The sequence below is a fragment of the Hydra vulgaris genome, chromosome 08 (genome assembly GCF_038396675.1).
Source record: "Hydra vulgaris chromosome 08, alternate assembly HydraT2T_AEP".
Classification (NCBI taxonomy): Eukaryota; Metazoa; Cnidaria; class Hydrozoa; order Anthoathecata; family Hydridae; genus Hydra; species Hydra vulgaris.
In genome coordinates this window covers 34,710,995-34,735,000 of record NC_088927.1, presented here as the reverse complement: position 1 = coordinate 34,735,000, position 24,006 = coordinate 34,710,995, and the positions used below count along the sequence as shown (strand labels likewise).

At 27.2% G+C, this 24,006-nt stretch overlaps 2 protein-coding genes across 2 annotated transcripts in view; one reads left to right on the top strand and one right to left on the bottom strand.

Moving 5' to 3' along the window:
- The window catches only part of LOC100197776 (GPN-loop GTPase 1), a 24,570-nt gene extending 564 nt beyond the window's left edge, over positions 1 to 24,006 (top strand). Inside the window, exons 2-6 of the mRNA XM_065803519.1 lie at positions 16,371 to 16,609; positions 21,243 to 21,462; positions 21,602 to 21,755; positions 22,236 to 22,325; positions 23,487 to 24,006. Of these exons, the coding sequence (XP_065659591.1) occupies positions 16,371 to 16,609; positions 21,243 to 21,462; positions 21,602 to 21,755; positions 22,236 to 22,325; positions 23,487 to 23,719 (936 nt within the window). The 3' untranslated portion in view covers positions 23,720 to 24,006. The remainder of the gene's footprint in view (positions 1 to 16,370; positions 16,610 to 21,242; positions 21,463 to 21,601; positions 21,756 to 22,235; positions 22,326 to 23,486) is intronic.
- LOC136084127 (uncharacterized) lies at positions 8,133 to 10,961 on the bottom strand. The gene is made up of 3 exons (XM_065804275.1): positions 10,716 to 10,961; positions 9,910 to 10,054; positions 8,133 to 9,550 (listed from the first exon to the last, which is right to left on the bottom strand). The coding sequence occupies exons 1-3, from the start codon at positions 10,959 to 10,961 to the stop codon at positions 8,133 to 8,135; spliced, it is 1,809 nt and encodes a 602-aa protein (XP_065660347.1).

Sequence of the window (24,006 nt, the reverse complement as noted above, 5' to 3'; positions counted from 1 at the left end):
AGTTCAATAAAAAATCTTGACTTCTAACCTGGTTTTTAACTCTTACATTTTTATCGTAATCTTTTTAAAAAGTACTGGGTCTACTCAAGAAGCCTTCAAGTAAATCCTAAAATATTGTAACCTGTGTTTAAATTTATAATTCACCTTAAAGATGTCATTTCAGCAGTTCGTATCAAAATTTTGTTGTGGCATTTTAAAAATCCATTTAACTATTTAAGACCAGTAATTTTTAATTCTCTTTTATAACTACATTGAGCATTATTAATTCCTGCAAATCCAAATGTTTCAAATCAAAAAAAAATTTGTTAATTGTTTGACTACAAAGTAAATAAAGAAAACAAAAACAAAAACATCAGTTTCCATTTATCTAAATGATAAACTTTATAATTTAACTTTATAAATTATAACTTTACTTTTAACTTCTGGCTATATATTTTTTAATAATTTATTGTTTTTTTTTCAATATAATGATTGTTTTTATTACTTGACAAATGTAGCATTTATTATGAATACACTTGAATAAAGGTAGCTTATATAAAAAATATGTATAATGAAGTTGAAAAATTGAGTCAAGTGGTGCTAAGCAAAAGCATATAAAGGTGAAGATAGAATTAAAACCTGATTTAAATACATGGATGCTGCAATATATTGTGCTCTTAAATACACTAGAAGAAGAAACTCTAACATTAATGTTAAACTGTAGTAGGAAGTGATCAGGGCCCTGGCTAAAAATGAGACTTTTTGCAAACCTGGCCCCATGATAGTATTTGTAAAAAAATAAAGAAATGCAAACTTACAACAATGGAAGAATGCTCAAGCTTGGAAGATAAAGCAGGTCTAATTATATTTACAATGTGCTTTTAGACTTTGTTTAAGATTAAGAGGGTTGATATTCTTTGATATAAGAATGCCAACAATATTGCAATATTTTTTTGAGTAAATAAATGAGTTTTGCTGTCCAACAAAAATTGTGGGTTTTAAGTCCAAACTTAAAATCCCCAAGCCACTGCAAGCCTTAGGCTGTTACAGAAGTGAGATCAGATTTAAAATTGGCTGCTTGTTCTAAGCAATCAAAATGTGAAATTTTTTTGTCATTACTAGTGTATAAAGCAAAGTTGCAGCAAATAGAGCCACTTTAGGTATAAAATTTTCATGAAGATTATTGTAGATAAGAAACAATACAGGTGCAAAATTAGAACCTTTTGTTACCCTTAAAGTTACTCGAAAGGCCTTCAAGAATAACTTTAGTACTGCAGTTAGAAAGAAATGATTTAATAATCTCAAAAATTTAAAGAAAAAGAAAACTATAAAGAAACTAATAACAGAGTGGAGACTAATCGTAGGATAGTTAGAGAGGTCAAAGTGTTTTCTAGAGTTTTTAAAAATTGGAGCCACTTATTTAGCAATTTTTAATAGTTTAGCAAAAATTAAAAAGAGTTCTGGAGAACACTTTTTCAAGTCTATGATGGAAATCTTGTCTGAAGCACAAACTGTTTCAATGCTAAAGTTAATTCATTGAGAATTAACTTTAGTATTGGAAGCCAGAGTGATTTGAATGTTTAACAATGGGTTAACTGGTATGATAGGAAGAATATGGCAATTAGATTCAAGAGTTAAGTTAGAAAAAATTTGATTCGCATTTTATAGTAATACATTTGAATCCCCATTTTGTTGCTAGATTAATTCCTTTTATAATCACAGCTTCTAACTCTGCAAGATTAATATGAGCTGTATCATCTTGTTTCCTCAGCCATGAACAGTCTTCTACTTTTCCCCCAGCCACTTCCCAAGCTATGCCAACAACTAAACTGCTTGCATTACATCACACTGGTGCACGTTCATTCACCTAAGAGTCCCATCCACAACTACTTGAAACCCTTTTCAGATAGCTGCACAAAGGGTGCAACCATTTTACTATTGGAAAATGGCTGGTTATATGTCCGCATCAAGAATTTAGCTGACATGTCATTTTTCTTTCAGGAAACCTTGGGTATTTTGTCACATTTCCAATAGGCTTGGTTGCATTATTTGTATACTTGCAATCCAAGCACAAAACCACTGACAAATTTTTCTGGCAATTTTGAATCCAAGTCATATTTTTTCAAAATTTGTTGAACCCTGCAACTTGACACCATGTTATTATTGACAACGATGTCATTAATAAATGAATCCATACCAGATTTGACAACTTTGTCTAATAATACCTTTTTCAAGATTTTAGTCATTATTCTGGGAGCCACATTTAAACCAAAAATGTTGTTAGAAAATAACGCAGCTCCTCAAGATTTTAGTCATATTCCAAAACTTGATATTTCCAAAATGCTTCATCAGGTAATCCGAGAATAAATGCGCACCTTATCTGCTCTTTGCTTATGTGAGATGATATTAGCTTGCTCAGCCTTGTTAATTTTGCTAGATATACGTCAACGGACTTGTTCTCTTTAAGATGGCAATTTACAAACTCTTAATATGCTGTTAGCGGAGAAGCAGAGAGGGCAGTATTTACTTCATTGTAGTCTATACTAAGGCGTTGATAAACCGCAAACGCCCCGCCAGAAAGAAATAAGGGGAGCACCACACGCAAGTTGTCAATTTTTTGAAGTTTTGCTACCAGCTCCTATTTCTGTATCATGATACTCATTGTTGAAATAGCTTGTAATAATAAGTCTGTATTTATTTTTTTCTTGCTGTCTTCGTGAATATCTTAACTGAATATATACACATTTGCAAATACCCCCAATGGTATAATAAACATTATAAATGTTATATAACAAAATATAATATATAAGCAACACAATAATAGTTTTTATATAATGCAATGTACAGAACTTTAATGTTTATATTATAGATTTTACACATTTTATATAGTGTTTTATGTCTGCTCTAGAAGGATATGGTACTATTTAAAATTTGTTAGTATGTGAAAAAACGTCCTGGTTTGAATGGACAATTTTCCCATGATGTAATGTAATTTACAATTCACTATATTATATCTTTAAAAAAGCAAAAACATGTATCATCTTATATGTATCATCTTATATGTATCATCTTATATGTATCATCTTATATGTATCATCTTATATGTATCATCTTATATGTATCATCTTATATGTATCATCTTATATGTATCATCTTATATGTATCATCTTATATGTATCATCTTATATGTATCATCTTATATGTATCATCTTATATGTATCATCTTATATGTATCATCTTATATGTATCATCTTATATGTATCATCTTATATGTATCATCTTATATGTATCATCTTATATGTATCATCTTATATGTATCATCTTATATGTATCATCTTATATGTATCATCTTATATGTATCATCTTATATGTATCATCTTATATGTATCATCTTATATGTATCATCTTATATGTATCATCTTATATGTATCATCTTATATGTATCATCTTATATGTATCATCTTATATGTATCATCTTATATGTATCATCTTATATGTATCATCTTATATGTATCATCTTATATGTATCATCTTATATGTATCATCTTATATTTATCATCTTATCATCTTATATGTATCATCTTATATGTATCATCTTATATGTATCATCTTATATGTGTCATCTTATATGTATCATCTTATATGTATCATCTTATATGTATCATCTTATATGTATCATCTTATATGTATCATCTTATATGTATCATCTTATATGTATCATCTTATATGTATCATCTTATATGTATCATCTTATATGTATCATCTTAAATGTATAATATTTTATTTTTCATCTTATATGTTTCATCTTTTATGTATCATCTTATATGTATCATCTTATATGTGTCATCTTATATGTATCATCTTATATGTATCATCTTATATGTATCATCTTATATGTATCATCTTATATGTATCATCTTATATGTATCATCTTATATGTGTCATCTTATATGTGTCATCTTATATGTGTCATCTTATATGTATCATCTTATATGTATCATCTTATATGTATCATCTTATATGTATCATCTTATATGTATCATCTTATATGTATCATCTTATATGTATCATATTATATGTATCATCTTATATGTATCATCTTATATGTATCATCTTATATGTATCATCTTATATGTATCATCTTATATGTATCATCTTATATGTATCATCTTATATGTATCATCTTATATGTATCATCTTATATGTATCATCTTATATGTATCATCTTATATGTATCATCTTATATGTATCATCTTATATGTATCATCTTATATGTATCATCTTATATGTATCATCTTATATGTATCATCTTATATGTATCATCTTATATGTATCATCTTATATGTATCATCTTATATGTATCATCTTATATGTATCATCTTATATGTATCATCTTATATGTGTCATCTTATATGTGTCATCTTATATGTGTCATCTTATATGTGTCATCTTATATGTATCATCTTATATGTATCATCTTATATGTATCATCTTATATGTATCATCTTATATGTATCATCTTATATGTATCATCTTATATGTATCATCTTATATGTATCATCTTATATGTATCATCTTATATGTATCATCTTATATGTATCATCTTATATGTATCATCTTATATGTATCATCTTATATGTATCATCTTATATGTATCATCTTACATGTTTCATCTTATATGTGTCATCTTATATGTGTCATCTTATATGTGTCATCTTATATGTGTCATCTTATATGTGTCATCTTATATGTATCATCTTATATGTATCATCTTATATGTATCATCTTATATGTATCATCTTATATGTGTCATCTTATATGTGTCATCTTATATGTGTCATCTTATATGTGTCATCTTATATGTATCATCTTATATGTATCATCTTATATGTATCATCTTATATGTATCATCTTATATGTATCATCTTACATGTATCATCTTATATGTTTCATCTTATATGTGTCATCTTATATGTGTCATCTTATATGTGTCATCTTATATGTATCATCTTATATGTATCATCTTATATGTATCATCTTATATGTATCATCTTATATGTGTCATCTTATATGTGTCATCTTATATGTGTCATCTTATATGTGTCATCTTATATGTGTCCATGATGCTATTCTATATATTGTTTATTATATTTTAAAAGTTATATCTTGAAACTACTATATATCTTGAATCATTTTTTTTTATTTTTTTAATAATTTTTTATATAATTGGTATGCAACAAGTAATTTGGTATAAAACAAACAATACTAAACACTTAAAAATCAGCTATGAATTTTTTAATTGCGAATTTTTTCTGATTACATTTTTATATATAATAAAAAAAAAAGTCACAAAAAAGTTTTAGTTGTATTTTTGTATAAATAAATTTGGTTTTGTTTTCTTCAAATTAAGTTATAATTTATATATATCTTTTTTTTTTTAGTTTAAATTCACCTCCTTAGGGTCATGAAGGCCACTATAGTCGAGGAGGCTACTTTAGTTGTGGTTACAACCCTCTCTCAATTCTATAACTCCGAAACACAAAATGTTTTGTTTTTTGCTTCAGTAATTATTTTTGTTCTTGTTTGTTATAAAAAATTGTCTACATAAATTTTTTTGCGCTTGCAAAATAATAAAGAAAAGTTTTTTTATTTTATTTCTTTTATGATCTCTTTTTTTATGGGTTGGCAATAAATTGCTGACCTTAAAAGAAAAGATCATATTAGAGTAAGAGTTAGCTAAAAACTATAAAAATGTGTTGGACAGATGTCCAGTATAAAAGCACAAAATTCAAGCAAAGATTTATTAAAATTTATGTATATTTCACCACCAGTAGCATTGTAGACCAAAAGGTCTACAATATTATTGGTGGCGGGTAGAACTAAGTGCGCTAAGCCAAATGTTAAAAAGCAACAGTTATCCAAAATTACAAAGTGCTAAAAAGTTGGGGATAAAAAACAGGAATAGAAAGGTAGTATAAAACAATTGCAAAAAATGTGTAAATGGTGTAAATGTGTAAATGGTGTAAATGTGTAAATGGTGTAAATGGTGTAGCATAATTAAAGCTTAAAAACTATGTATATATGTGTATGCGCCTTACTAAACAAATACACTGAGAGTTTTAAATGGTATAAAAAATCTGAATGTGAAGAGATGTGTAGCATTCAAAAACATACAGCAGAAAGATTTTTTAAATACAAAAAAGAAAAGATAAATGATTACAAAGTAAATATATGAGCAGGTGTATTTAAATGAAAAATTGGAAAAAGGTGGGACTCAAACCACAGACATTCTGTGTATGAAGTAAATGCCTTATTCAAATAAGTTAAATGTTTGAACATAAATTGAATGAGTGTTTAATTGTATTTAATAAAATGCTCCCTAAATAAGAACTAAAAAGTTTTATTGTTTAAACAAAAAAACTATTTTATTTTTTTACTATTTTTATTTTAGGATTCAGAGATAATGTAATGGAACTAAATTTGGAAAAAAAAAAAATCCTTGGAAAAAAATTATTTTGCCTTGTTAGGAAGCGTTACGCAGCTTGCATTTTTTGTAAATGTCAAAAGTGTTCAGTTTAAGCAAAAGTAAATGTCAAAAGTGTTCAGTTAGGAGAAGACTTTTTTTTTTGAATATTTAAATGAACTTTCAACATCGTTTATGTGACATTTATTCAGAAAATTTTAGGTCAAAAAAATAATTTAATAAAAATTTTTTTTTATAGAAACAAGTTGTTTTATGAAAATTTTTTTGAATTTTAATAGATTTTTAATTAAACATGATTTTAAAAATTATTTATTTATTATTGTTTTAGTTATGTTTAATATTATTTTGAAGGAATGTAAAATCGTAAAACGTTGAATGTAGAATTTAATTTCAAATGATTGTAAAATAGTTTTGCAATTTTAATTAAAGTTTTTTTTATTGTCTACTAACTAATTCATTGCGTAAAATGTAAATTTCTCCATAATATATTATCATAGGTTATTATAAATGCAAGGAAATTTAAAACTTTTTTTACCATATAAAAAGAGAGAAAAAGAGAGTGCTTTTGTTTAAGAGAATTCTTTTCACAAATGTATTTTTTGTTTCTTACTAATTCATTAAAGTGTAAAGTTCCTTTGACCTAATATGTTTAAGAACATAAATTATGTTTACAAATATCTTATTGATAACTGATAGAATCTAAATAAATAAATACTACATTAAATATATTAAAATAAGTAAATAAATTGTGATAAACAAACAAGAAAATATGTTAAGCATAAGATTGTTTTAAGGAATATATTATAAGGTAATATAATCTTTTTCAAATAGAGAATTTAGATTCAATAATAAAATAGATTAAAATACATTAAAAGCGAAGGGTTTAAAGTTTTTTTTTATTTTTTTAATTATTCACCTCCCCAAGGCCGAGGAGGCCACTACAGTTGAGGAGGCTACTTTTTGTGGTTACAACCATCTCTCAACTCTATAACTCCGAAACACGAACCTTGACGAACAAGGCCGCTGCGCCGAGAAACAAGTTGAGCGCGGTACTACCAGGGACGTGGTGGGGATCGAACTCGGAACTTCTCACTTATGAGGCAAGCGCTCTACCACTACACCACTACCGCATTTGCAAATCATTTTTTTATATTTGTCAATAATTTGTTGATGTAAAAAAGAGTGCATATTTTTTTGATAAAATAAATGCGGTAGTGGTGTCACTGTTCTCCAAATTGACCACCAGGTTGAAACTCTCCCCACTCCCAATTTTTTTGCATTATATCAATCATATGCAATAGTAAACACAATTTATGTTGCCAAAAAAATCTGAACTAAGTGCTAAGTATGTAAAATTTAAAAATTAAAACACATCATTTCTTTCTTTTTTTCTTTTTAAGTTAAAATAAAGTCAGCCATTATGGTTGTCAAAATAACACAATATGTATCTATTATATTTAAAAAAAACACTCAATAAATATATTTATAACAAAAATGATATTTTCACTATTGTTTGTTTAAATTGAAATTCACTACAGCAGATTTTAGCTTTTCTGCATAATTTTTGTGTCCCATAGTTTTTTATAATTCACCCAAGTTTTTTTAAATTTGTGATGAACAGCTTCACCACATTGTTCTGCATAGTTACCTAAGCTAGTATTATTGTGTTCTACAAAGGGAGAATGTGACACACTAAAATATGAATTTTCCATGAAACTGTTAAATTGTAGTCAAAAATATCTTTGGTATACAGTTGAAGATTAAAAAATGAACTTTGGAAGTCTTCAATTTTAACAGAAATATCTATACCCAGTTCCAAACCAAACACTGCTGATTTTATTAATAAAAATTTATGCAAACAATTAACTATCGGTAAAATATTAATTGCTGCAGCAAAGGTGACATCTCTCTCTAAAACATCTAGCAAGGACATTAATCTATTTGCATTGTTTTCATCTAAACCTACACCATGAGACCCTCTCATTAGTATGTAATGTGTTTTCAACCAATTTTCAAAAGGTGGCCAAACACACAAAAGTAAAGTACAAAATTTATCTACAACTCCCATCAAAATGTAGAGCTCAGGTGGAGGAACAATGTGTTCAATAAGAGTTTCTTGTTCTTCTTGTAAGTAAATTAAACGAGGGTTGATAACATTTTTGTATTCCTGCATTTTCAATCTTTTTTTCCCATCACATACATATTGATCATAACACAGGTCTATGGAGCCTAAAGTTCTAAGTTTTTCTGTTTCTAGCGAGCATTCTCCTTCACAATACAAACAGGCATATTTACCAGAGTGACCTGATAGTCCAAAAATACTGTTTGCACACTTTAAATCAAATGCAAGACTAAAATTTACTTCTTCAAGTTTTAGAGGAGCCAATAATTTTTGGAGATTGCCATTGTCCTCTGAAACCAACTCCACAATGGCAAGAATATAACAACGTTTTACACCAGAATCTTCATATATTTCAGATGAAGAATAGTGATTTTTTGGATCAAAAACATTAATGATAACTTTTAAAAAGTTTTGACCACCATCTATAGAAATTCTTACCATTGCATTAAGGTTATCAATACCTCTTTTTTCTGTTATAAATTTAATAAATTCTGTTGTATTTTTTACATAAACTATATCTCTAAAAACTGTCTGATCTCCGTCAACCAGTTCCTCTGTTTTGCATTCATATAAAGAATCAAGAGTTTCCTCTAATTCAGTCATTTTAATATTAATACTTGATTCTACAACACCAGTTACGTTCCTCCGTAAAGTAAAACATAATTTTTTTGTTTTGTTTTTAGAAAGTTCTAATTCATTCGATAGCTCCATAATAGTTTGGAATGAGATCTGGTTTACTTTCTTTCTTTTTGACTTAATTTTATTAACTCCAACTGTAACCGAGAGAAGATTTCCACCTGTAGACAACATGAACTGCTCTCTGCTTACAATGTTTTCAGGTTCCATTTTGCGTTTTAACAATCCAGAAACTATTTGTTCTGCATTTTTCTCTCCAAGCGACTCACTGATATCTATGATATTGCTTACAGCGTTACTTTTGCAACAAGTATGAGTAACTCCTCTGCCTAAAATTAACAGTGATAATTTAACAAGTATTTTAAAATAACTAAAAATTGAATAAGAAATAAAACAATAAAACTATTAAATCAAACTTTACAGTATGACTTTAAAATTTATCAAACAATATAGAATTTTAAAGTTATTAAAAACAATATAAATTTTTAAAAATTTATTTGAACAAACAAGTTAACAATATCTACAAGTGCAAAATATTTGCACTTGTAAAAAGAATCTAAATAGTTGTGGATTATTTCTACATTATAAACTTTTTTATATAACAGATTTGATTGATAAAAAATAAAGGAAAAATACATTTCAATAAAATTTATTTAAATTATAAAACCGTAATATTTATAATTCATACCAAGATTTAAATAGCAAAGACTACAGATTTTCTCAGTTGTATTTGGCTCTGTATCAACATGTATCTCAGTTGTATTTGGCTCTGTATCAACATTTTTTTGGATACCTAGCAGTGAGGAGGTTCGTCTAATACTGCTTCTATCAACCTATATATATATATATATATATATATATATATATATATATATATATATATATATATATATATATATATATATATATATATATATATATATATATATATATATATATATATGTATATATATATATATATATATATATATATTTTGTTTTTGACTAATTTATTATTGCTCTGTTCTTTAAGAACATTGAGCACTCTATTTGTAAAATACACTAACATAATTTATATATATATATATATATATATATATATATATATATATATATATTATATATATATATATATATGTAAATTGTGTTAGTGTACTTTACAAATAGAGTGCTCAATGTTCTTAAAGAACAGAGCAATAATAAATTAGTAAAAAACACTTTTCTAACTTTTTCTTCTACTTGAAGTTTCACCATTGCTGGATCATCAGGAAAAGTACAGGAAGAGTATCAGGAAGGAACTTTCCCGATGATCCAGCAATGTTCAAACTTCAAGTAGAAGAAAAAGTTAGATAAGTGTTTTTTACTAATTTAATTTATATATATATATATATATATATATATATATATATATATATATATATATATATATATATATATATATATATATATATATATATATATATATATATATACATATACATATATATAAGTTATAATTAACTCATACAAAAGTACCTTTGATATACTCTCTAACCAGTTGGAAAGATATGCAGTTTCTCCTTTGTTTAGACTAAACAAATTTCTTCTGCAGTTGGAACAAACTACTGAAGGACAAACATCAAGATCAATATCAAAGTTTGGCCAAATGTATTCTTTAATATTTTTGCATACTGAGGGTGTTATAAGCGTTAGACATTTTGATCTGATACCTTTATTTGTCAAGCAAACTGCACAAGTACACATTTTAAATTCTGTTGTCATGTTCGAAAATAATAATTATATCTGGAAAGAAGTCGTAAATAATATATTTTGAATGCCATAATGGCTGACTATATTTAAAATATAGTAAAAAAAAAGCAAAAAATGATATGTTTTAATTTTTAAAATTTACATACTTAGCACCTAGTTCAGATTTTTTTGGCAACATAAATTGTGTTTACTATTGCATATGATTGATATAATGCAAAAAAATTGGGAGTGGGGAGAGTTTCAACCTGGTGGTCAATTTGGAGAACAGTGGTGTAGTAGTAGAGCGCTTGCTTCATAAGCGAGAGGTTCCAAGTTCAATCGCTACCACGTCCCTGGTAGTACCGCGCTCAACTTATTTCTCAACGCAGTGGCCTTGTTCATCAAGGTTTTTGTTTCAGAGTTATAGAGTTGAGAGAGGGTTATACCACAAATGAATAGCCTCTTCATCCGCAGTGGCCTTCTGGGCCTTGAATTAACAAAAAAAAAAAGCTTAATTCAAGAGAAAAACCTAATGGTGTGTAAATCGACATGTGCTTTATCTGAAAATAGAAAAGTGAATGTTATCAATAGTTTACAATATTACTTTTATTTACGCAAATTGTTTCTAATCTACACTTAGCCCGATAATGAATGCAAAATTTTTTTTTAAAAATCAGTGACTGGCAACTCAATATTTCGGCGAATTATTGAGTTGCCAGTCAAAATAAAATATAGGAAAATCATTCTTTTTAATGTCGACTTTGAACTGTTTTTATTTGCTTTGCCTTGTCCAATTTTGTTGCTGAAAATAACAACCACCCTGAAGAAACAAAAATAAAAACAATACTCAAGTTATTTAAATTATAAATTTTTTTATATTTTTTCTATTTAAATTTATTTTAATTTCCTATTAAAGTAGTTTTGCTTTCTTTGTTTTTGAAAATTAGTTTTTTCGGCAATGGATTGAAACGCTTAATATAATAAAATTTGCAAACAGCCATGACCAAGTTGTCTAAAATAAAAAACTTATGCGTAGACATGAAAAGAAAAATATATACGAAATATAAATATATAAATATAAATTAATTGCCGACCTAAAAGTATTTGAGGTCAGCAAAAAATTGCCAACACTTTTGTTTCAAATTTTATATACATATGTATGTATGTATGTATGTATGTATGTATGTATGTATGTATGTATGTATGTATGTATGTATGTATGTATGTATGTATGTATGTATGTATGTATAATATTTATAGTGTTTTTATAGGCAGTCTTCAATTAAAAAGTGGTTTCAGCTATTTAAAAAGAGGAAACTGTCAAAAAGTTTGTTAAAAATTTAATACTATTAAGCATTTCACAGTGTCATAAAATGACTTCTAATATGAACCTCGTGACCCTAGAAAATCTTTTTGGGGTATGATAGTGGGGATATTTAGGAGTGTATTAGAAGTGAAATTTTGAAATCTTTTGTTATCGTCCGTGGAAGAAAAATCCAATCAAAGTTTTCTATTAATACTGCTCTAAATAATGACTTTAAATTTCATAGTAGTCTCCATTAAAAAAATTTGACATTTATTGATTCTGTGTATCAAAACACTCTATTTGCAACCAAATAATGACAAACAAAAGCATAAACATTACAATTTTTTAGGAAATAAAGCAATAAATTGATTTTTAGCTATGAAAGTCTGACTTTCTTCAAAAACTTCAATATTTTTTCTGATTGACCTAAATTACTATCTTAATTCAACAAAAATCTAGATTTATATATAGATTCTGACATATAGGACATATAAAAAAATATAATTCTCTCTCTTTCTTTGTGATGACATCAAAATGAATGTTTGCTGTTGTAATCGATCAAACAGCTAAGAAAATTCTTTGGGTAGTCTGGGTGGTTGCTAGGCCTTTTGAAACGTTGCCAATGATTGTTGAAGTTGTGATTCAGCTACTCTGTTGCTTGTTCTGAATACAAACCCAAAAAGCAGTTATGCCGATTAATAAACTGGGAAACATTGGTGGAATGAAGTCTAAGATGAGTGTATCATCTGGCAATCTGATAGCAGGCTGATGCACAAAATTTAGAAAGTTGTGTGCTCTTTTTTTTTGGCTACCTGCAGCGTGGAAGCCTGTGTAGTCATTCTGAATAGATCCAAAAGTTCGGAGCTCACCACTCTGATGAAGATTCTTAGACTCAATGTCACACCAAGTACAAGGATGTGCACTGGAGTGAGATTGTAAACCACAGATGATGTTAGCAAGTTTCATGTCACATGGCAACACCAAAGACATCCTTTCAAGGCACAATTTGTCAAAAATTTGTTTCACATTACCATACTTTTTAGGTAGATTTTCTGAAACAGCTACCAACAATTGACGTTTCATACCTGAATCTTTGAAAAGAGGCTTTTTGAATGGTGGGGAGACATTCTGTGCTTCTAAGGCAATTATTCCTAGAGAAACTTTCATGAAATCTCCTCCATCTATTCCTATCTTTATAAGTTCATTTGACTGTGTACCTCAAATTTGGATGACAGTGTTTCTCAGAGCAATATGATGTTGGCAGTACGCAACTAGTCTCTTGGACTCCTGGCTGTCAGTTTTGGTTGTGTCCATAATGTTGCAGGTGACAAACAAATCAGAAAGATGCTTTCCAAGTGATTCAAACTTTTCCCTAAAGTTTTTCTCAACTAGGCAATGTGGAGTAACTTGGTTGAGAGTGGAAATAAGCTTGTTCATTCCTCTGTTAGATAAGCCAGTCTGATTTTGAACTTGTAAGAGCTGTTGAGCAGTCAAAGTGGTTGTTGGTGGAAAAAGTTCTCTTTGCCTTGAAGATCCTAAAATTAAAATTATTTCTTTCATCAATATTCATTTAAAATATGCTAAAATTCATTTAAAATATGCTAAAATTCATTTAAAATATGCTAAAAGATTGATTTTTAGTCAGAGTATTTATACCTGGAGTCACTGGAAGATTTCTTCCCAATCCTTGGCTAAGGCAAACTGTGCCATGAGGAGATGGTGTCTTGTTGGCAATCACTTTAGCAGTCACCCTCTGAGCAGCTTTTTCATCTTTAATTGCAGCTTCAAGTAAGTTTTGTCTAAGTATTCCTTTGGTGCAGACACGAATAATACCTCTTCCAATCAGTGAAAAGCATGCAGAACAGCGTTTTTCAACAGCTGGTAGTCCTTTTAGTGGAATGGTTGGGTTAATTGGCTTGACTGGTTCTGGGCTTTTGAAACTTGCTTTCCCAACACAACAAATCAAGCAATCACAAACTGGTTCTCTTGTTGTTGGTCGAACTTTAATTGTTTGATAATCAGGCAAAGAGGTAAGATGGACATCTTGACATGCCTCTTTTCTTCTCAGAATAGTGCGACATTTTCCACAAACTCCAACTGGAACTCTTTGGTCTTCAAAGTTGATTGGTCGGCCAAAGACTTTAGGGGAGCTTTCAATCATAGCAGCAGTGAGTTGTCTAGAGGATTTATTTAAACAAAGAAAACATACAGCTTTCCTGTTTTCATCATGACATTTTGCTTGATTAGGCATTTTAGAAATGTTGATTGCACTTTTGCACTTCCCAAAATTTTCTAGACAAATGCATTAGCATTCAGCCCTTTCCCAAAATTTTTCAAATAAAAAAAAACAAACATATAACTCATGTAAAAATATTCCCGAAATTTTTCAAATAAACAAACAATGCATATAACTCATGTAAAAATGTAAACAATATCTGTATTTGCAACCTTTATGACAAAATATAACTGATTTTTGCCTTAAAATAAGGTTTTTTTTTTTTTTTTTTTTTTTTTTGTTATTCACCTCCTCAAGGCCGATAAAGCCACTACAGATGAGGAGGTTACTTAATAGTGGTATAACCCTCTCTCAGCTCTATAACTCCGAAACACAAACCTTGACGAACAAGGCCGCTGCGCGGAGAAACAAGTTGAGCGCGGTACTACCAGGGGCGTGGTGGGGATTGAACTCGGAACCTCTTGTTTATGAAGCTCGCTTCATAAGCAAGAGGTGTATTGCTGATAAAATAATAAACTTTAAATAAAGTAAATAAATTAAAGTAATTTTTTCGTTACTAATTTACTAAATTAATTTAGTAATTTTATTACTTACTAATTTTATTAAAATAAAAATGATTTTTTTATAATAAATAATCGTTGCTAAGCTGCAATTAGAAATTTAAAAAAATTTAACATGTTTTCATTCATTTATACAAATTCAAGAAAGAAAAAATTTATTTATATCAAACTTTATAAAAATTTATTTTAAAATTAAAAAAATGTAATATTATTTATAAAAATTTGTAAAAGTTAAAAAAAGTTTTTAAAAATGTAATATTAAATTTGATTTTTTAGTATTTAAAAAAATTGAAAGAAAATAAACATTTGATAATATTATTTCTACATTTATTTACTATTTATTTAACTTGTTTTGCAGTGATTAATAATATGGCAATAGTTAAAAAATGTGTCAAAAAAAAAATGCTTTAAGCATTAGCCTGATGTGGCGTTAAATTCACATTAGGCTAATGCTTTATCATTTTTTTATTTAAAACAAGGCCTGATATACACACCCACACACACACACACGCACACACGGCATCAGGTCAGCAAAATAATTTGATAAAATAGTTTTACCATAAAACATAGAAACCAGGTTGGCAATTTTTTGTTGACCAAAAAGCAACATTTTTGAAAAATATATGCAGAGACCCCCTTAATGTGTTCTATATAATAAAAAAACACTAATTTTAAAAGTTTTTTGAATAAAAAATATTTTTAGGGATCCCCCAAGACCCTCGAACATTTAACAGGTCCCCAAATATTAATAAGAAAAAAATTTTTCAAAAGTATGTCTTGTTGGGTCTCAAAAGAAGCGAAATTGTATAAAAACTTCAAAAGTAATCATCATTTCATAAAAAAATCATTGTTTAACATTTTAGTGAACAGAAGATGACGTTTTTTAACTAAAAATGAAAAATATAGAATTTATCACAATTTTTTGATTTTAATTTGTAAAAAATTCCGTTTCTTTTTAGAACCAACATGGACATGATATACATTTGAAGAATTATTTTTTTGATAATTATTAGGACCAGTTTAATGTTCAAGGGTCTTGGGGGACTACTAAAAATATTTTTTATTCAAAAAATGTTTAAATCCAGTTTTTTTAATTATATAGGACACATTAAGGGGGTCTCTGCATATATTTTTCAAAAATGTTGTTTTTTGGGGCACCCTAATGTATATATGTGGTTATGGCTGATGTAAATAAAAACATATACAAATATATACATATATATGTGTGTATATATATATATATATATATATATATATATATATATATATATATATATATATATATATATATATATATATATATATATTATATATGTATATATATGTATATTTATATTTAGCGATTGACATCATACTTATACTCAAAAAAAACTCCTCCTTATGTAATTAATTTGGATCCTGCAGTGCATGAAATACCATACCCTGCAAATATTGATATTCGCGATACTGTTGATTATAAGGAGGTCATGAAACAGTATAATCTTGGACCTAATGGTGCAATTATGACTTCATTAAATTTGTTTGTAACAAAGTTCGATCAAGTACTTAATTTTGTAGAAAATAAAAACAATGAATACAGGTATGATTTATTATTATTGTTTTAACAAAATATTTCATAATACTTTAATATCTTGTATTTAGTATAATATTCATAGCAAATGAAAATTAACATCAGCTATAAGCATCTGTTTGTATCCTCTCTGAATTTCAGTATGATATGATACAAAATGATAATTATTGTTCTATATACAGATAACAAAACAATAGTTTATTGTAAAAATAGATAATAATTATTTCATGTATAATTAAGAACACAGAACCAGTGACACTAAATCTGTGAAAGGAATTAAAACAAACTGAAAGAATGCTGAATCATTGAAAGTAAAAAAAGAAGAAACTGAAAGGACACAGTTGGTTTTTCAATTGAAATAATGAATTCTTAACTGAATCAGTGCTGTATTGCTAGCTAACACAGATTTGACGATTAAATTAAATTTTGAAATTTTTTTGAAATTAAAGTCATTAAACTTGTAATAAAAAGTTTATGGTTTTTAGATAGCATTTTTTAGTGTGGCAACAAAAGCTGCGATAAAAAAAAAACATAGTTAATTATACATTGAAACATTATACTATTCAAATTTTTTTAATATTATTTTTTGATTTGGTAAGATTATTTGATTATATACAGATAAATATTATATTAAGCATTTTTTTTTAAATATCCTTTATATAATGTAACAATGTTGAATAATGATATTGCTATCTAATTGTACTTTGTACTCTCACCAAATTAACAGTTACAGCTTAAATATATTACTATTACTAGGAAAAGATAAAATCCCATTTTTCTGCAGCACATTGCATAATATCTGCAGCACATTGCATAATATCTACAGCACATTGCAAAATATCTCTGTCATATATAAATAACACTTCACTCTTCTTTGAATAATTTATCTTCTTGGCTTAACTAAACAGGATGATTAAAGTCCTTGCAAGTCCTTTTGTTTAAAGTCCTTGCAAGTCCTTTTGTTTAAATTCCTTGCAAGTCCTTTTGCTTAAAGTCCTTGCAAGTCCTTTTGTTTAAAAATTTTACTGTTTCTTATTCTTCAAATATTTTCTATTTACAAAAAGCAACTCTTGAGTAGCAAGTCACAGCATGTATTTTAAGAGAACTTATTTTTTTTTTTTGTTTTTTTTTGTTTTGTTATTCACCTCCTCAAGGCCGAGAAGGCCACTACAGATGAGGAGGGTACTTATTAGTGGTTATAACCCTCTCTCAACTCTATAGATCCGAAACAAGAACCTTGACGAATAAGGCCGCTGCGCGGCGAAAACAAGTTGAGCGCGGTACTACCAGGGACGTGGTGGGGATCGAACTCGGAACCTCTCGCTTATGAAGCGAGCGCTTTACAACTACACTACTACCGCATCTTTATAAAGATCAATTAAGAATTAAGATTTATTTTCAAAATATAGTAATTAGCTGCAAAGATATATCTCCTGGTCCTTCATATTTAAATGAGATCAATTTAATCTTGCATATCTTTTCTTCAGGAATAACATTAATACCAATGTTTTTCAGTTTACCTGCAAACTGAGTAAATCTTTCATCTTAAAAAAAGTTAAAATGAAGTTAGAAAAGAAAGATTTAGACTTTTTTTTTATTACCTTTTTTCCTTAGCTTCTAGTAAATCTTTCTTCTTTTTTTTCCTTCTAGAAAACAAATAATAATCAAAACTTCAATTATTTGTATATTATTTATTTAATTATTAATTATTATTTTGACTATTTTGCAAAAATAAAAAAATATATATATTTTACTTATATTTACAATAAAATTTCATAGATAATTATATAAAATATCTTTTCTTCTACTTACATTGTGTCAATTAAAGTAACTTTAAAAAAATTTGTATTTGTAAATTCTTAAATAGAGAATCTTTCAGCTATTAAACTCTTAAATAGAGAATCTTTCAGCTATTAAACATTGTATGAAATAAAAAATTTTAACTCTCAACTTCTGAAACATGAATCTTGTTAAATATATGCTGCTGCATGGAGAAACTGGTTGACCATGATACCCAGAAGCCTAAACAATTAAAAACTTAAGTGAGTTGTTACATTATTTTAAAATTAAATTTTTAAATAGATTTTCTGATTTTGTATGCTTTTTCTCATCATTTAATTATTAAGAATAGTTAGGTTCAAACTAAAAAATGCTGATTAAAAAGCAATATTTTGAGAATAATCTTTGATTAAAATACAATAATAATTTCTATGTTTTGTTTTTAACTTTTAATAAACCATTTCACTTTTCGTATATATTTATATTATTTTGAATCATCCAAAACAAATGATGTTTTTTAACAAGAATGATACAAATAAGTATTATGTATTTTTAACAAAACATTTCATTGAAAATTGTGTTAAAAAAGTTTTATCCAAATTTATTTATTTTTATTGTATTTAGTTTTATCCAAGTTTATTTTATCCAAATTTAGTAAACAAAAAAAAAAACAGATAAATATTTTGCACTATTCATTATTTATTTCATATTAAAAATTTTTAACACCCTTGAAATAAAACTTTCCATCCTTTTTACCGGATTGGAAATTTGGAATTCTGGCTGGAACCGGGTTTGCTGGAATTATTAATAAAATTTTGGCCGGAACGAGAATTATATTTATGTAATTTTTTACTTTAAGATTGAAAGAGAAAGCCTGCACCTGAGCATCGTGGCTACATAATATATATTTATAACCTGTAATATATATATACATAACCTATTTCATATGTAATATGTTGATTTTGATTGTTTCTTATAATTTTATTTATTGAAAGTGTTAACCTGTATAATATTTATATTTAAAATTATTTCTGTGTTTTCTCTTTTTCCATTTAGGTTAACATTAAAATATTTACTGTATTAGGCATCCTATACTTTTTAATTATTTAAAATTTAAATAACATTTACAATGAGACCATTCTCAAAATTTTTGATGAAAAAAGAGCTAGTTTATTGCTCACAACTGGATAGCAACTCTTTTTGCACCACAATTTTCCTAAACTTCTAGAAATCCTTACATAATTGATTACTGCAAATAAAATTACATTGTATTTTTTTTACAGTCTGTCGCATGTCTTAAAAAAAGGTAAAAGATAAATTTTGGCATTCCGTTCTGAACTTTGTATTTCCGGCTGGAACCAGAATGACCTAAAAGTCACAAATTCTGGTTTGAATTCCGGCCGCAATGGAATTCCGGTACATCCCTATTTTTTAGTCATTTTAGCAAGATAACGTTTTATTGTTGGTAAATCAATAAATTTTTAATTTAAGAGCAGCCATAGCAGTGGTTAGCACGCTTGCCTCAGAAGCTAAAAATCCATGGTTCAATGCCACCTCTAACGGTTTGTATAACATCAATAAAGAAGGTGTGAACTTCCTTTCCAATGCTCTTCCCCGGTTTTCTATGATAAAACCCTAAGGACTTCTTGGGGTACCTAAAATAAAAAAATAAAAAAAAGATGATTTAATCAGTTTTTAGTTTGTTGAATAAACCCTGATGATACAAAATACGTCTACTCATTACTTTGAAAAGATTTTGACAACATCTCTGCGGTGCTAGAATTTCTATAAACAAAACAACATTAAGAGGCATTTTAGCATGAATCTATTTTTTATAGTAGCCTTTAAACTTAGCTTGTTCAACATTAGTAAAAGAGTGAACTTTTATCATACTTTCAAGATGGGTTAAATTAACACTGTACTTGTAGAATATCATTCCTAAAGCCTGAACCTTATGTGTAATCTATCGTACAATCCATTGTGTACCTAGAAATGAAGTATACAAATTACTTTATATTTGACTAAAAATACATCTTAACGATAAATGCATCTTGCATAAAACTATTATGGTAATAAATATTACAAATAATACCGGTGGCTTTTTTAGGTCATTAACCATTATTATATTCATCATCTTCTAAAATAGATTTTTTTTTGTAAGTATAATGCATTCTTTAAATAATACAATCAATGTCATTAAATGATGCAGTTTTTCCTAACTTTTCTTTTAATGATAACTCAAGACGATGTGCTACACAATGACTAAACGTGATCCATGGGATCTCTTGCTAAACTCAGAGCAATGTAGTCAATAAATATTCAGCAAGTATTTTTGTTTTTATAAACTTGACCAAAGATTAAATCATGTTTCTTTTCTAATTGAATTATTTTTTTATATAACAATAGTTCTTCTTTTTCTATTAAGTAAACAAAATTTTTTTTGGTCAAATCCAGGTCTCTTCTATTCATGGCTTAAATACCAGTTAAAATTTCTGTTTGCCATATTTCCAGCTGCAACTCAAAAACCTTCTTATTCATCAACACATTTAATTTTAAGCCAATCATTGCCATTGTTTTTTGAATCTTTTCTTCTACCAGCTCTTTTTAATTGTAACTTTCTTTCATAAATTTTTACTTTGTTTAAAGCAGGTTGTTTACCTTGTCCACCACCTCTCTACTGCTCTGCACTTTTCCAGATCACACTATTACTGCTTTCCCCTACTTTAATACTATTTACAAGATCCTTTACCCCAACATTACGACTTTCCCTTTCCATTTCTATTGTTTCATTACTTTCAAGTTAAAAAAAAAAAAATTTGAAAGATCAAAGAAAAATTAACACAATTGTAATAATTAATTTTAGTTCCATTATAATTGACACCCCTGGACAAATAGAAGTGTTTACTTGGTCAGCCTCAGGCGCAATTATTACAGAGTCACTTGCATCAGCTCTGCCAACAATTATTGTTTATGTCATGGATACGGCACGTAGCACGAATCCTGTAACATTTATGTCTAACATGTTATATGCTTGCAGCATCATGTATAAAACTAAACTACCATTTATTGTGCTTCTAAATAAAGTAAGTTTTTTTTACAATTTCAAAAGTTATTCAAAGTTCATAGTTTATCAAGCTCAAGTTGTTGTGTTTGTAATCATTTTTTCTAATTTTATTTTTAAAAGCATTTATTTTTTTTACAAAAACAAAGCAATTGTTCTAGATTGATATTGTGGATCATTCGTTTATAACAGACTGGATGACCAATTTTGACTCATTTCAAGATGCTCTGAGTATGGAGACTTCATACATCTCTAATTTAACACGCTCCATGAGTTTAGTTCTTGATGAGTTTTATGAACACTTGAAATGTGTTGGTAACATGCTTTTTTTTAAATTAAACCTATTGTATACTGTTGGTTTTTATTTATTTTTATGTATATATTCTATACAAATGTTTTTACTTATCATAATTATTTCATACTATTGTTTTTATTTGTAATAGGTATTTTTATTTATTATAACTATTCTATGCTATTGTTTTTATTTATTATAATTATTTTCATACTATTGTTTTTATTTATCATATTATTTTCATATTATTGTTTTTATTTGTTATAGTTTATTTATTATAATTATTACTCTTATTTACTATAATTATTACTCTTATTTACTAATTAATAACTTTTATTACTAATATTTTAACTTGATTACTAATTATTATTAATAATAATATCTGTCAATATTGTTATTATGACTATTACTATTTTTTATAAGTTTATGCCTTACTACTTTTATAAGTTTATGCCTTACTATTTTTTGACATAACTATTACTTACGATTTTTATTTTTCACAGGAGTTTCTTCAGTAACAGGCTTGGGAATGGATAATTTTATGTCAGCAATAAGCACAGCCATCATTGAATACAACACCGATTATAAACCTGGTACCTTTGAAGAAATAGTTTTTTATTAATTTTTTTTTCTTTTCTCAATTATCTGGATTCTATAAAAGACTATATGATTTTATGGCTATTTCATAGAGCTTCATAATTTTAGGTTAAGCACATTCAGAAGAAGCTTTTAGCTATTAAAAGTTGTGTATACTTAAGTATACTTATCCCTTATAATTAAACTTATCCCAGGTTAAGTTCAGTCCAATTTTACTTTAGTTTTTGAAATATTGACATGAATACAGACATCTTTTCATGCAATAATAAAAATTAAAAAAAGACAAAAAAAAAACAACACTTTTTCTCTTTTTCTTTTCAATTTATGGGCTGAAACCTAAAGCTATTTTGCATTGCCCGCTATGTTTTTTGTGTTGATTTTAATCTGCAATATAAGAACTACATATATGACAGAAATATTGTTTTCATTAAGTTTAGTTTATACCACTATAAAAAATCAACTGAATGTAGATACTGTTAATTACTAAAAAAATTGCTCACTTTTGTTCTTTCATTAATAAACATTCATCAGAAATTCATGAGAATACAGAAAAGTTTAAGTTTTTATCAAGAAATAACTTTTTTGTTAAAAATTTAACATTGTTTACTCCAGGTCTTTAAATTGTGTTAAAAGAGATTTTGACAAAATTTTAATATTAATGACTGTTATAGAATATATATACATCAATAATTGTTACGAAATATTTAAAAAAATATTTTAAATTGATAAATTTCACTGATGATGTTATACTGAAATAGCTATCTGTGGGGGCTTTAGAACTTTCACTGATAGAGGGTTTGGGGTTGCAATGAAAATATCATTTCAAAATGAAGGACTCTGATTAAAGCAAAAAAAAAACTTTTAATATTTTTTCTGGAAAAACTTGTTTGGTTTAAAGTTGGCATTATAAAACTTAGTTTGCAAGAAGTTTGCAAAGTATATATGACAGTATAAATATATTAAGGTTGTAATTTATTCTGTAATATATAGTTTAATATATAATATATTATTTTATACTTGTATACTTTCCTTTAATATGTTTATTTTTTGCAGACTAGTGGTATTATGTAATTCCTTGATTACTCTTCCTGATATTTATATTTTGCAGTTTATGTAAAAATAAGTAATCAAACTTTGTATGTATTATTTTTTTTTAGAACTGGAGAAAAAGAAAGTTTTGAAAACCAAAAATGAGGATGATCAAAAAAGTTTAAAAAGCAAAAGCTCATTAGAAAGTGGGTTCTTTACAAAACCTGTGCCTCCAAATATTCCAATTAATTATGCAACAAGTACTGTTGAAGAGAGTGATGAAGAAAATATTGATGAATCAGAAATTCGAGAAGAGCATTCTTTTTCTCATTTTTTAGGAAGCAATATTCAAAGTTCATAATTTTAGGAAGCTAATTATGCTAATTTATGTTGTTGTTTTATTCAAAGTTCATAATTTAGCTTCTGAATGTTTTAAACGATCAGAAACCAAATAATTAAATGTCGCATATCAAGAATTAGTTTTGCTCCATGTGACTATGATTGACTAGATTGAATGACTTAAACTGTCCTTTGTGACGCAAATATGTGATTTTAAAAATTGCAATAGTTTTAAACTGCATCTTTAAAAAAAATGGTATTTGTGTTGCAAAGCAACAAATGTAATGAAATACATTTACTTTCTTTTTA